Genomic DNA, 16,978 nt, shown 5'->3' with positions numbered 1-16,978 from the left:
TTGTATTGGATGTAAAACATTTGAGTAATCTCTAAGTTTTTCATAGAAAAGTTTAGTTAAATAGTGAAAGAAAGAGTGGTAGTTAAGAGTTTTTGGCAACTTCCCATATATGTTTATTAGCAAAATGTACTATTCTGGCCATTTTAAGGAAACAATGGAAAATAAATGAAAAACAATCTTGTGATAGCTCCTTTTCTGTTCATGACAGCCATTTATCCATCAACCATAAGGTCTTTCTGAATTGTGTCTAGGATCATAGTCCTTGTACATAAGACCAAAAGTTAGATCATAGTTTTTCCTTTTAGAAATTCATATTTTGAATCTCTCTCTCTCTCTCTCTCTCTCTCTCTCTCTCTCCTGTTTGTAGAGCTTGTATAATTTGGGAAGGTCATGCTGTGCAAGACCTCTAACTACTTCTGCCGGTCTTCAGAACTATGGTTCACTCTTTTCCATATGGTTAGTGGAAGAACCTTCTATTCTGTTGATGGTAAAACTCGAAGGTTTGGGGAAACAGCAATCCTACATAGCATAACTTTCAGATTTTTTTTTCTTTTTCTTTTTTGCAAAGTTGCTTTCAGATCCTATCTTTGAGACATATATATGTATTATGTATATATCAAGCTTATTGGCTGTCTAAAATAATTCATTATATTGAAGTTCCTTCCCTGTTTGAGCAAATTCCTTTCTTGTCAGAAACCTTAGTAGTTGACCAGATTGAATTCAATACCTTTAACATCATGAAATGCTGCAAAGTTTATCATATCTTTGGAATCCCACCCTGCTCTCTGAATCAAGAGTACTGTGGCAGGGTTCTGTTACTATCTGAGATGCCTTGGAAGTTCTTGAGTGCCTTCCTTACAAGGTTATCAGTCAAATGAGCTGCACAATCCACCTTGCCTGACTCTAGCCTGTTTATCTCAACCATCCTCTGCATTTTCACCCATTTTTTGATGCTCAAAATTGCTGAATCAGATTTGAACCTTGCTTGGCACATCCAACTTTAGTTTCTTAGATTTACCGCTTTTATGCTCACAGTGTGCACTTCTCCGTAACGGATGGTAATGAAGATATTTGGTTTGTGGACATGCTTTTGGATTAGGTATATATTTGCCGGTCGACAATGGTTCTAATATATGTTTCTTAAGAGGACTTCTTGCTGATATTTATGTATCTTGGTCTACTTGTTTCATTGTGATAAATGCCCAAAGATAGATAATGTAGTGGAAGAATGACAATTATGCAGCTACCGAAAGCCGATGGATATTGTAATAATGATTGTAGGATGTGTATTAGGAGCTTTGTGTTTGTTTTGTGTCGGGTTGAGAGGCAACAAAAAGAGTTTAAGAAACTTATATCCGGTGGCTTCATTCACTGCTTGATTTCTTTGGAAGTTGTTATTATCTTAGCCTTGCAAACCCCCATGAAATCACAAAGGTGTGCGTGCAGACATGGGAAGTCATTTTAGGATGCCAATGGCAATCAAAGCATATATATATATAGCAGGGAAAGACAGCACATGATTGCTTGTTTAGCGTGGATATGTTATCAAGTGAACTGTTGCACCAACTCCCACTGTTATACTACCTGTTTGTCATCTTTAACATGTACTACTTCCAAAAGAAGAGGGACATTTCTTGTGGGCATGAAGATGATGATGATAATATTTCATTATGGGCTTTTATCTTTTTGCTGAATTCATCATGTTTGCTCACTGTTCATGATGATCATTTAACTAAGAAATGAATTTAAAAGGCAAATTAAGAAGATTTCCAAACAAGAATATTACTAGAAACCTTTGTTAGATGTCTTTTGCAAGAAAGATATGTAGAACTTATGTTCATCCTTTCTCATCTCAACATTCATGATTTCATGTTAAGAGACCAGAGTTTAAATCTAAAAAAAAAGCACTCTATAAAAAAATATAAGTTAAGACTGCAGGTTTTATTTATAGTTTCACTAAAGTCTTCTTCTTATATGTCTGTATTATATCCTTTCTTGCATCCCAAATGCTATTGCCAAATCTCTTCTATTAGTCTACTTAACACATATTTACACCTAATTCTTTATGTATGAAAATATATTTTTCTTGTTTACTCTACATCTCAATGTTTTCATCTCAACAACAAAAACTGCTTCTTCATTGGGCACACTGCATATGAAACAAGACATAGTAGGAAAATTCTTACCTCAAATTTTATGATTGATTTCTTCCAAAATGTATGTGAGATGCTCTCCATAGCTAACAAAGACAGGTGAAGAGGAAAAGTCAGTAGCATAAACTATAGAGAGGAAATTAAAGAAGAAAAAAGATCAAACAATTTTTTGTGAGCCTTCTATGCAATTCTGCCTTCTGTTGGTGAGTGAGTGATTGAAACTGCCAGATGATCTGATGGAGTCAAACCCAAAAGAAGTCTTCTCCTCTCTCTCTCTCTCTCTCTCTCTCTCTCTCTCTGTGGGCATAGAGGGGGTACATCTTTAGAGCTTTTGGTATGTTTAATGATTCCTATGGTGTTGATCCTTGTGCCTTGTTGGTGGGAGATGGTGAGATTTCAAAGAATGTAGCACTCACTAGTCTCTACAGCTAATCTTCCTACACCTATCATCCTGTTCTTCAATTACCCACTGTAGATGCTCATGGTAGCTTCTGAGCCATGAATGGACAACCCTGGATCCATGACCAGATCATGCTGGCAGCTTCAACCTCTCACACCAACAAATCAAACTTAAGCCAAGAGCTGGGAGGGACAAGAGAAGTAAAGACAACAAGCAGATGGAAAGATACATGGAAGAGATGAACAAACAGGTAGGTGGGAAAGCAGATGCTGTGCATGGTGGTGGTCATAAGCTGCTTTCATCATCCCTACCCTCCACATTCATATAAATGCACCCATTCACTTGGTCCCTTGTTACAGTCTGTCACGGTAACACTAGATATTGATAAGAAGCATCCAGTAAGACAATATTATATGAATGGATATGATCAATTTTTCTTAAGGATAAACTATGAAAACGAAGATTCAATCTCATAATTTACTATCAACAATCAAATTTCTTACAAATGAAGTTAGATAACATCCTCTAAAAATTTATAACAAATCTATTATAATCCTGATCTATAGTAACTAAGTTAGATAGCATCATAAATTATGAAAGTTTATGAGTGAGTCGAATACATCATCAAATCAATATATTCCATACTTATTTATTATAGATGAGGATTATAATATATTTATTATTGGACAATCATATATTCATGCCCAGAGTATGGTCAAGTGGTAGACATGTAATATAAGGTAATATAGTAAATTGCGAAGGATGACTAATTACTTGCACAATTCCATAATAACGGTTAACAATTCTAAGAGAGAATTCATTATTTTTAATTTTTAATTAAAATTATATTAGATGGTTTTCCTATATATATATTTAATGCTAATAACTTAGGCTATCTGTAGACTATCTACCCATTGCACTGTTTTGTTCCACGGTGGTCACTGTTACCTCCAAATGAGAACCCTCCTGAAACATAATACCCCATATTTGTCAACCCACACAGTGTTGCAGCTTGTCTTGTTCCGAGCAACTTCTGTGGGAAGGTCGCCTAGTACGTCCTTAAATGATACATTTGCTCAAACAAGTAATTGGCAGGTTTAGACGCTTCCCAGTCATGTCGTAGTATGAGATGAGATGAGATGCATCACTCGGTTACACTAAGCTCCGCATGGCAATTTGCTCGGTCTCTTGTGCATGGTGCGATGTGATAGGAGGCAGCTGTGTGGATTTGTCTTCTTCCCTAGGGTGGTTCCACATGCCTGGCTGCTCCTTATACTGCAGCAGGATTTGTCCTACTCAGTCCTTTGCTAATCCAAAGCTCTATCCATTCGTAAAATATTAATCTTCTAAAAAAATTTTAAAAAAAAATTAAATAAATAAAATTAATTTGGGATCTAATCATTTCAATAAATACTCGATAGATCATAGACAATATAAATTACAAACATAAATTTCATAAGTTCTGAAAGATCATATGACAAAGAGTCCAAGGTGATCCGTCACGATCAACCAGCTCTAGATACTATCATAACGGTCCATCCAACCATGTATCACCTGGGTAGCTCCTGAGTATTGTGCTGACTGACACTCTGTACCACTCTGCGAAACTAGAAACCCCCCAAAATGACTACTTAGATAGTTTGTTTTTGGACAGTTTTACCTCTACGCGATGACTACATACAATCTACGTTTACAAGTGTGAAATAACAATAAAAGTCAACCAAAATAAACTTGTTAAACCTAGTGCAAGCTCTATAAATGCTGAGCAAAGCATGAACAAAATCGAAAGATATGGACATACATAACCATTACACTAAATACTCTGTTTATAATTTTGTCTATGATATTCTTCCCCCACTTATTCATTCGACGTCCTTGTCAAAACCTTTATGAACGCTGCATCTCCTTACCTTTGTTGAATCTTTTATCTTCTGCTCTAATTGCAACATGCCTCTTGGCTCCCAATTGTTCTCCATCATTGTTGTTGAGTAATCGAATTTTGATCCGTCATAATGTTTTAGCTCGTTAATGACTCCGAATTTTGTGTGGGGTTGATCGAGTTGTATTGATCCTTGTTGGTTACTATAGATCATTCATATGAAAGAAAAGACCTTCCTTATTATGCGCTAATCTCTCAAATGTCTTGTGCTGCTTGAATTGATTGGATGTCTTTTGGAGTTTTAACGAGCATTACCTCGTCGACTTTGAAGTTTTTTTGAAGTCTTTCCTCCGTAAAATTTGTCCATCGATTCTTCTTCTATTTAGTTATTGTAAAGTATGTTAGCATCACTTTTGCTTTCAATTGGTATTCTGTTGGGAAATGAAGCGAACAGTCTATCCCCGGTAAAATCGATCACCATTTGGTAAGGATTTGACAATTGTTATTTGCCACTAAATTTCTTCGAAGGGTCTTTAAACATGTGCAGAGCTCTTATGCTATATAAATAAGAGAACTAAGATACTCGATTTCGCCTATTCTCTTATGAGTTGAAAAAATAAAGGTTACTCAACTTCACCCACCTCCTTAAGGACTATACTCCATGTGTCGAGTTGGTTATTAGTCTTCGCCTGTTTTTTACTTATACTTCCGAAGCACTCGAAGTATATGCACTCCTTCTATTGAGTTAGCTATTGTGATTCACTTCCTCATTGCCATCGAACTTTTGGAATGCAAGAAGTTTTACTTGAAAAGAGTAAAATTTTACCTCGACTAGGAGTAAGTCTTTAATAATTTTGGTCGCCTTTGGAATTGTACCGTCTTCTCCATCATCTCTATTGCCCATTCCTCTAAGTAGTAAAAGTATAACACCATGTACTACCTACTTCGTTTCTTGGTTAAGCACTCTTGCATTAACTCAAAGTTTCTCACTTTTGGCTATTTTAATGAGAAACCCATTGACAATGATAAACTCTAGTTTACGATACCATGATATTCACGCCTTGAGTCATAGTCCTTCTTACCGTCATGTTGTTCACCGAAATGGAGCTCCCATTATATCCCGATCATACCTCTGTATGATCAAGTCCCGCTACACCATGTTGCCTCATAGTGACATCTCCATTACATTTTGATCTTTCTGGGATGAACTCGGATACGATCTCTCCATATGTGGCCTTTGCCAGCACATCACAGGACTTTTGTCACCTCCAATTATGTTCGTCCTTTTGGCAATCAACCTTCCTCCACCCACTCTCGGGTCACACCCGAATGAAGTGTAGCTCTAGGGCAGTATATCACCTACAGTGATTTAAAAAGCGTTAGGCGCCAAGGTCCAAAAACGCCCGAGGCGCTAGGCGCTCGTCTAGGCGCTCGCCCGAGTGAAGCGAGATGCTAAAATATAAAAATATATAATATAATTAATATAATTATTTAAATAAAAAATATGCTATTAAATTAAGAAAATCGAGTACAAAATCACAATGTCATATTAATAAAAAGTCTCAAAAATCAAAACAATAAAATTTTACATCAAATCTATTGAGTTGCTCTGTACACTTGCCATTTATTCTGAAACCTAACAATAATTTTAAATAAATAAAAATTAATAGTATTAAAATCAAATTAATATATTATTAATCTAATAAATAAAAATACTATTATTAGTATACAATTAGCAGTATATTGTTAATATACTATTAACAGTATAGTAAGAAGAGTGTGAGAAGACCGAGGCTGCTAAGGCAATGACAGCGGTAGCGGGAGCGGCGAGCGATAGCGGGAGTGAAAGCGAGAGCTGCGAGCGGCAGCAGGAGTGGGAGTGGGAGTGGGAGCGGAAGCGACGAGCGACGAGCGACGACAATAGCGATGAGCGACGATTGTGGTAGCGGTAAGTACCGATAATGGCAACGGTAGTAGCAGCAGAGAGCAACGATAACGGAGAAGAAATCTCGACGGCAAAATCGCGAGTGTTAGGGTTGGGGAAGTCGGGGAAATCGTGAGAGGGAGCCTATCGGTGATTTAGTTGGTTCGATTGAACCAACTAAAGCACTGGAGACCGAACCAAACGTAAAACACTGGTTCAATCGCCTGGTTTAACCCGGGCGCTCACCCGAAGCGCCCGGCGCCTGGGCTCGAGCGAGCGCCTAGGCGGCGCCTCGATGAAGCGAGGCGCTTAGACATGAAGCGAGGTGCTCGGGCCTCGCCTCGCCTCGCCTCGCCCGAGCACCTAGGCGAGCGCCCGAGCGCCTATTGAAATCACTGATCACCTAGTAGCCCTCGAAGTCCACCAACTTTGGTACGCCATTGTTTGGATCTTAGGCCCCTGCCCCTAGCACAATCTCTATTATGCATCACTTTATTCGCGACAACTCAAATGATAATACTACGACATATTATTCAAGAGTACCTATCTTCACGTCCTCTTGCCCTGTACTAAGGCCTTCTGACTCCAACTTCGTACTTCGTAAGTTGAGTCGCCTTAATTCCTTTGTCAAATGCTTCATTGAGATAATGTTTATTCCATCAGAACGATAGACCCATGAAACGACATGAACTCACTCTTGCCTCTATAAGAGTTAATATCCTTGACTTTTGTCTAAGGAAAGTTTTATGCCCTCACTCCATATTTCATCTTTTACGTCAACTCCCTTTGTATGACTTGGGCACTTCACTAAATTCCACCCAAGTTGTTATGCTCCTCAGTTCGTGTTAGGTTGATGGTGGCCCTTGTGCCCATCATTCCACGGGTCAACCCTCTATCGAGTCTGATCTCCACATCACCTCTAAGTGTGCCTTCGTTTGATGTTGCATTGGGTTGCTCCCTATAATCTCGCAATACGTCCACCAACTCATTACTTCGTGCAAAATCATACGATGACTCCTTATCGCTCACTCGATTCGTTGAGCTTTGTGGAGCTATTGTCTTGAGATACCCCTTCTCAATATGTGCGGTTTCTTGCACATGATTCTCTCTCTAGATAACCGGAGCTTATCCCTCCTAGATATTTGTTCCATTGGAGTAACTTATATCTTTGCATTCTTCTCTCTAGATTTCGAAGACCACCATCCCTCGGTGACTACTCTACCTTGCTGAACAAACTATGCACTATTCAAATACCACAAACACATTTGTTAGATTGTGACCCTTCGCCAATATAGCCCCCACTGCACCTCTCAAAGCCTAGCAACATACTATACTTACTGCACACTTTAGCCTCCTACAAATGTATCTTTCTCATGCCAAAGAGAAAGTTTCAATGTTCCATGGCACCAAGTTAAGATCACCTTAGGATGGCCACGAATAGTCTATCGTTTGCATACAAACCCTTGCATACAAACTATTTTGATCACCAAGCAACCCATCCCTCATTGCATGTTCTCATTCTTTGTCAATTGCCCCACTTGCCTTGAGTACCATTAAGTTTGGTTGTCAACGTCGAGTCGTAGTTAAAACTAAACCATCTCAATCTTTGTCTGCTACGCATTCTTCCCAGCTTACTTATCTTTATGGTATCTCTTGTGCGAAGGATTAGCTATTCTTTTGAATGTCAATCTTGGATGCCCACTCCTCTGAGCAACTTCTTTCCCTATGTCTTTATGCTCACTTCCCTCAATCGATCGCGCACGTTGCCTGTTCTCATTGCAACCTCGCTATGTCTCTCATATTTGCATACTAAGTGTGCTTGTCCCACTTTGATATCATTTGTCATAGACTTAATTAGTTTTTCCTAAGTTATATGACAATCATGCATGTCCGTCTGCAAATGATCAACCTCTCCGAAACCTCTTATAGTCCCTTAAGGACCTGCATAAGAGAAGACGGGTTAAAAGAAACATTTAACTTATGATTCAACAAGCAACCATCTTAATAAACACTTGATAAACAATACAAATTATAAATATAGAATTTATAAACTCTGAATGGTCGTGTGACAAATGGACCAAGGAGGTTCGTCACAACCAAAAGTCCCCATAAGTACTCACATAATACTATTGCAGAACAAGATAGTGAACTAACCATAAACACTACCCCAAAGGTCCATCTATATATGTGCTACCCGATAGCTCCTAAGTACTGGGCTGACACTACGCACCACTCTATAGATCCCTCCTCTCCCTCCCACCCCCCCCCCCCCCCAAATGACTATCTGGATGACCTATTTCTAGCAATTTTGTCTTCGCGTGATGATTACACACAACCTAAACCGTCAAGCCTCATTTTATGTTGCACAAAATAATAACAAAACTGAAAAATAAGAATATACATAATCATTACATCAAACATCCTATTTATAATTTTATCCATGATAACGAATCCATATCTCTACCTAAACCGGTTGAAGTCATCACTAGTTGCTTCACTGTAAGCTGAACAGCAAAATTGACATCTTGCCTAATTCCAGTTCAACTCCGTGTCCAGTGAAATGACGTATCTAGGTCTAGGTCATAAAGCTATATCTTTATCTATCTCTACCTAAACATTACCTATGGGACGAATGACATCTTGCCTAACTCCAGTTTAACTCCGTGTCCAGTGAAATGACGTATCTAGGTCTAGGTCATAAAGCTATATCTTTATCTATCTCTACCTAACCATTACCTATGGGACGAATGACATCTTGCCTAACTCCAGTTTAACTCCGTGTCCAGTGAAATGCTATATCTAGGTCTAGGTCATAAAGCACCATGGTTAAACTGGTTGAAGTCATCACTCGTTGCTTGTAAGCTGAACAGCAAAATTGACATTTACCAAACTTTGTTGTGATAATTAAACAGCTGAAATTTGTCCATTTGTAGAACACTAAGTTCTTTTTTTTGTGTGATATTAAAGTGATTTTGTGAGTGAAGGAGGTACTCTTCGCAGCCAAAAAGTATTTTGGTGAAATTAATTGGAGAAACATTGGTCACCGATTCTGAGTTCTCCCGACAACTAATGGTCAGTTTGTCATAATACATAATCTCAGTCATAGATCAACTGCTAAGTAAATGTAGAGGTACAATCCTAGTGAGACAGGCCAAAAAAAAAAGCATGCATGTAGATAAGATTAACACCTTGTGTATGAGCTAGCAATGTTCATCAAAGCTTTGTTCTGGCTTACCTTTCAGAAAGTAAAGCATTCAAAAGGGATTGCTATTGAGGTACATATGAGCTGTTGTCTGTGACTATAGTGTCCTAGTGTATAATAAATGAAACAAATAAACTTAAAAATGTCTAGTACAAAGCCATATTAAGCAAGAATAAGAAAAGACCAGATTTCAAGAATGTATCATTTTGTATTCATCCAGCAAGCCACAGAAAATAATTTTGTCTTTCTTTTTCTAGGATTTTCAATTAGTATGAATCAGCCCTGCGACTAAAGACAATAGGAATTGGTTTCTTCCTGTTGTTTGAGTTGGAAAATCATGTTAAAAATGGACTGTTAAAATGGTTTATACCTACCTGCAGTGGTTGCTTTAGACACCATTTCTGTTTTATCTACTGCCATGGCTGATTGAGCCATAGCTTTTCTTTCCCTCCCTTGTTCATTCCATCAACCTAATTTTGTGGAAGATCTCCACTATAAAAGTCTGACTATCCAGTAACTGTTGCATTGAGATTAGGATCAAAAGGAGCATGCAACAGTTATAAACTTGATATACACATTGGCAAATGGTAATAGGAGATATATTGGTGTTAAAATCAAACCTGAAAACCACAAAGTGCCATACCGTATGCCGCTAGTGTCTCCATCCGAAATGTTCCCACTCCCAACACCAAGATACACGCATTGGCAGACAGCAACAGGAGATTCTGCACAGATATTTGTTAAGTCAGCAAATGTATGCATCACTAGAAAAGAACATTTCTGATTCAAAATTGAAAGGACTGGATTGTAGCATGTCATCCATAAAGATTAACATGAGAAAATACAACTTCATTGGCTTAATGGAGTGAGAAGGATCTTGCAAAACTCAATCAGAGAGGAAAAAAATACCAAGAATTATACCATTCATGTATTACCTACATTGGCTTACCTGCCTTATTTTTTGAAGCATCAAGATACAGGAAAAAAGCACACCAGTTTGGATGTCACAAAAAATGCCTTGGTTGAAGAAATGATGCACCAAAAATGTGATGATGCTTAAAAAAAAATAAAAAGACACACGAGCTTTGTTCGGCACATGATAAAAAATTTCATGTTGGTCAAGAAGATCCATTTGTTCACTGACAAGCTACAAAGCAACTGATAACACAATGTATCACTCATGCAGAAGTCAATTATAAGACAAGTTAAACTGTCTAGTTGGACTCGATTGGTAAATTCCATGACACAAAGAACAACTGTTACATGATTAAGTGAAAAATTGAATCCAATTCTGAATCTACAACCCTAGTAACATATCATGCAAGAAAAAAAGAAACTTCGCTCCTGATCCAACCTATCAGCATGGATTACAAATTTAGGAACGGTACATAGCAAGCGCCAGTTCATGAATCTCCAAGACTAACAAAATATGTCAAACATCAAACTCCAAGTCACAAACGTGCATTTACAGAATGTTATCGCTTGCTTGCACGCTAAGACAAACATCTGTTCCCAGAATCCAAAAGAAAACCAGCATTCCACACTTCTCAAAATGCTTTCCTCTCACTCCTGCTTTTTGGGTTTTTGAATCTTCACATAAGGGAATAAGCCAAAAAGGTGAACGACTCGTGGTTCCCAACCCAGCTGCTGGGCACGACAGAACATCAAAAATGTGTTTGCGAAGTATGAATTAAATCCCATAAGCACATGCCACCATGCATGACCCTGAGGGTTGATATACCAATGTGATAATTTCTTGCAGAATATCCGGTCAAACAACCAGCACATGGTCCCAAGAAAAATTGTTGCAACATAGAACTTGGCTAGCCGTTTAGCTGCAACATCTTTTGTTTGTATGTAATACTTGTACATCCGAGGAATACAAAGAAGGCAAAGGCCAACATAGTGTATCTTGAATCCTATTCCAAAACGCACCAATGAATGAACACCAGCAAAAGCAGCACCATAGAGGAAAAGAAAAGTCGGCATAGTGCTCCTATAATGCCAGTCCGGTGAGTAGAGAACATAAAGATAAAGCAGCATCTCCCATACCATTGGTGTTTCATCACTCTGCTGTAGTCTGAAAGTGACTTAAATGTGATCAAATAATTCATAAGCATGAAAAATTAGTTGTGACATTATCTCATGCATAAAAAATATCCTAGCAGTTGGTGAAGAAGAATTTGAAGTATTAAATAAATGCATGGTAAGAGGATTAATGCTCATGATGTTAAGCAAACAATTCAAGAAGAAACATGCATGTAACTAATAACAAAAGAAAACCAATCAACAGAATAAAAACCCAACAATGAAATACTTGGAAAAAGCAGCACATAAGTGCAACTGTCTTAAATCAAGTAGAACACAGAAGACACCGAAAAGAAAGTAATGGGATAAGTCAATTCTTCATTCATTAGAAAAAAAAATTAAGCACTAACGATTAAACTAACATCATTAAAATGCAAAGTAGCACACTTAATACAATGGGGGCCCATCATTTAACTGAAGGTGCATGTAGGTGCCATGCTACGGAAATGTTACATCATGAGAATTAACTTTGAAGATAAATATATAATTAGCCTTGAAAACAAAAGGTCAACTTTCTCTCACTTAATATTACCATCTATAGTTCAAGAATATGATAAGCATCCAACATATTCGAACATATCTAACAATTTTTTAATAGAAAGGATACCAGAGACCAGTAACACCTGCCACCTACTCCCGAGATAATCAGTTTTTTTTTTTACACGGTAGATTTATTTCATAATCATAAATGTGTAGCAAATTTATAATGTGAATAATAATTAACAAATGACTAGAATTCAACAAAATCACGAGATAACTATCATGGAAAATTGACAAAACACAAGAACCACTAATCACAGTTGCAAATTAACCACTTCATTTTCTAGAAAAACAAGAAGCATGATGTTGCCAGATTACAGTGTTTTCAGTTAATTCACAAGAGTGTATTAAACATTTAAACTGGATCTTGAATTAATTGCTGCCACCACAATGCTTGATAAATGAATTAACCAATATTTAATGGCATTGGGACCTGAAAATTCTTCATGCACAAACTTATAGAGCAAAGCAAAAGATTAGAATGTGACTGTCCAGTTTACTCCCTATGTAATTTGCCACTGTTCAAAAAAGAAACCAAAACAGCAAAAAGGAAATAACAGCTGAGTAAAAACTTACACATTTTGCAATGTGGCATGAAATATCATGCTGCCGATTGCAAGTATCATATTGGAAATGTGAAGAACACTGAATCTTTTCTCAAACCTTTGCCTTAGGGCATTTGTAAGGCCAATAAGTGCCAAAAGAATGCAAGGAATGTTTGATATGGTGTTGTAAAATTCTGCAATATATGAAGAATGGGCATAGTTTTCCTCGCACAATTCTGTAGTGGATGTAACAGGTCCCCAAAAGCTTGAGATCCCCGAGTCTTCCATTTCTTTATATCACTTGACTAAATCTGGATTTGAGATTTACATAATGAATAAACCTTGCAAGGAAGAAACTGCTGCTATAAGCATATATTTAGCACGAAAATGACCTGAAAAGAACATAAAATGAAAATCATGAAACAATTTCATGTAAGAGGACCAACCAAAATGATCCTATGTGCATTCATCAAGCATGTCCAGGAATATGTTTTATTATGGCTACCAAAACTAATAAATCATTCCATCAATTCACAACATCTGTCTTATTAAACAATGATATGAATGAATCATCATGTAAACACAATCTATTTTCTAGAGAAAAGAGAGTCGCAATAATGCTAAAAACGCAAACATGCAATACAATGATCCCACTCCTCTGTTGGCCTGTCAAGCAGAAACATTGCTGTCAAAAGCTGGTCCAACCAAACTAGGTTAATCGTGCAGGAATCCATAAGAAAGAAAATCACAAAACTGATCCTATCAGCTATATTTGTAGACATGGTTAACTGGTTATCTTCATGTTGCGGACTAATTGCAGTTGTACATAGTAAACCAAGTCATGTAACTTGATATTCAAGTCAAACGATCACAGGCCTGGTGATGTAGATTTCATCAGAAAGCAAAAGCTAAATGATAGAGAAGAATAAGCATTAGGAAACCATGAAAAAAGAAGAAGGTACATCCTAAGATTTCCTTGGCAGATCAACCTAAATATTCAGAAAGTTGAATTTCAAATGGTAGAAATATCCAAAATTCTATAAAGTAAAAGAAGATACAGAAGTTGCAGAAGACAAATAATCATGAAATTCTCATAAAGAATCGATGAGCCCAAAAAAGTAGTGTTGATAGAAGTTGGGAACCATATATTGAACTAATCACCTATTTCCCAGTCATATTTTAAATTTCCCATTTGTTATTTCTTTCTTTATTTTCCTCTAGTTGGATGATAAAATAAAAAAAGGAATAACTCTAAAGGCCTTATATCTATTTAATTATTAGCATCCCAACCACTCGATATAACAAAAATATTTTCATAAATGAAAAATCATTATGCACACTGCGAGCATGCTTCTCGGCTTGGACACCATGGTAGCCTATCATGTGGCATCCAGGTTGTAGCCCTAAAGCTTCATGAAAACCTTCATTTAGGACATAGAATCCCACAACAACAACATACAACAAAAGGGCATGCCCTGATACACCCACCTAAAAGAGATCATTGTTCTCTTACCTACATGTTTTATAGGTTGACAAAGAATAACCAATAAAATGAGGTACTAAAGAGTAAAGAGGGCCGATGAAATGTAGTATTAGGAAAAAAGGCATTTAATTTAACAATAGTTTGAAGAAAAATAATAGAAATAAAATTATATATTAAAGACATATTGATTAGATGGCTAGGAAAAAAGATATCAGGCATGTCACACCTCAGGTAGCAATTGAGATCGAATGAGGAGGTTTTTAGTAAACATTAAGGCTTTGAATCTTATAGTGACCACTATAATCAAAGCGAGTATAAACATATCACCTGCTTAAGTCTCCATGGTTGACTTCATAATTCAGTTATTGAGTGGCCTAACTGACAAACTTATCTTCTGAGTACCACCACACCACCATTTTCGAGTTTACTAAAGCCTCTAAGGAAAAATAAAAATGAGAAGGGACTTGCCAGAGATGCGTCTCCTCAAGGAAATTTTCACTATCAAAAGCTGCATTATTATTTCCCAGAAAATCTTCTCACCAGGCCTACCTTCATAAGGACAAGAGAAAACCCAACCAACGCTTAGATCATTGTTTCCCTCATAGTTTTGACAATAGGAGTATCCTTCTTAGCAACAAATTTGTTCTTTCCTTTCCAACTTCACACCCAACAGTGATGTTGATCAAAGAAGCGTTTAAGAAACAACAAACTATAGATTTATCAACAGTTTCTGTCTTATTTATTGAAGAATTTCCTCCACAGAGCGATCCACCCAAAATTTCAACGCACAGTCTTTCCCTCCAACATGGAAGCACGCATGGATATAAGAATCCTAACGCAAGCATCGACACACATAAAAATAAGTTGTACGAAAATCTATCTACTCTCAACACAAGAAAGAGGAGGATCAACTTCTTCCGTGACCTAAAACTAAGAGCGATCAGCAAGCGCCAGAGCGTCATTCAAAAAAACGGCATTCGACCTAATTTTACGTCCTCACGCCAAATGCCGATCAGCCCTCTCATCCTCTCTACTACTACTTCCCACCAAGCGGATCCGAGGAACAAGGGCTCCCCTCGGATCTCGCATGAACATCGACGCAGGACGGCCAAGAACACGCTCAGGATCCAAATCTAGCGTCCGACGAGTCCCATGGATCATCGAATTACGCGACGAAGGCATTGGCAACCAGGGTTTATGGGGGGAGAGATCGAACCTGGAGGAGTCGCCGAGGAAGCAGAGCGCCGACCGACGAGTGACGATGCGATTAGGGCTGGGTGCGTTCGCATCCATGTTTGATTTATTTATTTAAAGCCTTTTCCTCTGCTTTATTCTTTCTTCTTTTTCTTTTTCTTTTTCTTCTTTTACTATCTTTCATTTTAGGTTATATGTATATATATGTATATATATATATATATATATGTATATATATATATAAGTATATATATATATGTATATATATATATATGTATGTATATATATATATATAGGTATATATATATATATACATATATATATATATACATATACATATACATATATATTTATTTATGTATATATATATATGTACATATATATATATATATGTACATATATATATATATATGTATGTACATATATATATATATATATATATATATATATATATATATATATATATATATGTACATACATATATATATATATATGTACTTATGTATACATATGTATATATGTACATATATACATGTATATACATATATACATAAATATATGTATATATATATGTATATATATATATATATATATATAATTAACAAAATGACCAATTGATGTTTACACATTTCAATTCAACATATATTTTCTCCCCCTTTCTTCAAAAACATATATACTTTTCTCAAAAAATAATCAAGTAATTTACTCACAAAACTCAGCTCATAATAATTTTTAACCTTGGAATGTCTATCTTCAAAATTCTTGGGGACCTAATCAACTCAAATATCCAATGGTTGAGTGACTCGAATCGATTCATCTTTTCATCAAATTAGACTTTAAAAATATATAGAATAAAAAAAATAAAAGAAATCAGTAGAGTAGTGACTTATACTTATTATTTTATATATGAGTTAAATGTACTTTATGATGTTACACTTATAAATAAACTATGTTACACTCGATCATAGATAAATATATGTCAAATTGGACTATAAAAAACCTTAAAATCAATAAAAAAATTTGATATGAGTTAGACAAACTTTATTGTCTTACCTCGTAAATAAATTACATTACATTTGATTTCGGAAATAAGATGAATAGCATACAATGTGGACTATAAAAACCCCTAAAGTTAATAGAAATTAGGAACATTAATAAAAATATTTATTTATAATATTATACTCGTAAATAAATTATGTTATACTCAGATTGCATAAATCATTTCCATCTTGATTTTATGAAACACTATAAAGTTTATTCAGCTTACTTCAATCATTGTAGAAAAATAGATAGTTCATTTATAAGTTTAACACCATAAAGTTTGCCTAACTAATCTCAAATATGATATAAATAGTGTTTCCATTGATTTTTTTATTTATTTATTTCTAGTTGATTTTAAGGATTTTTAAATCGAATGTGTATCGATTCACACTCGAATCCTATAAATCGTGTGCTAATCTTTTGCTATTTTATGGATGTCTTTTCGTGAATTCTAAAAAGATATGCTCCTCGGGAAAAATCAATGATGCAAGAGTTTTTCAGATAAATTACCCAAAATAATATAAAAAAT

The 16,978-nt window shown here is 36.1% G+C and overlaps 1 protein-coding gene across 3 annotated transcripts; it reads right to left on the bottom strand.

Annotated features, from left to right (window-relative positions):
• Positions 1 to 10,706: 10,706 nt before the first annotated feature.
• Positions 10,707 to 15,559, bottom strand: LOC135628410 (alkaline ceramidase-like). 3 transcript variants are annotated; one of them, XM_065135043.1, is made up of 3 exons: positions 15,431 to 15,559; positions 12,763 to 13,123; positions 10,707 to 11,638 (listed from the first exon to the last, which is right to left on the bottom strand). In XM_065135043.1, exons 2-3 carry the CDS (start codon positions 13,017 to 13,019, stop codon positions 11,122 to 11,124), a joined length of 774 nt encoding a protein of 257 aa, XP_064991115.1. In that variant the 5' UTR covers positions 13,020 to 13,123; positions 15,431 to 15,559; the 3' UTR covers positions 10,707 to 11,121. The 3 variants fall into 3 exon arrangements, with proteins under 3 accessions (XP_064991115.1, XP_064991116.1, XP_064991117.1); XM_065135044.1 differs by having other exon boundaries at positions 12,763 to 13,072; positions 15,431 to 15,553; XM_065135045.1 differs by having other exon boundaries at positions 12,763 to 13,042; positions 15,431 to 15,543.
• Positions 15,560 to 16,978: the final 1,419 nt, after the last annotated feature.

The sequence above is a fragment of the Musa acuminata genome, chromosome BXJ3-1 (assembly GCF_036884655.1).
Source record: "Musa acuminata AAA Group cultivar baxijiao chromosome BXJ3-1, Cavendish_Baxijiao_AAA, whole genome shotgun sequence".
Classification (NCBI taxonomy): domain Eukaryota; kingdom Viridiplantae; phylum Streptophyta; class Magnoliopsida; order Zingiberales; family Musaceae; genus Musa; species Musa acuminata.
Note: the sequence above shows the minus strand (reverse complement) of the source record. Positions and strands in the feature narration are given on the sequence as shown.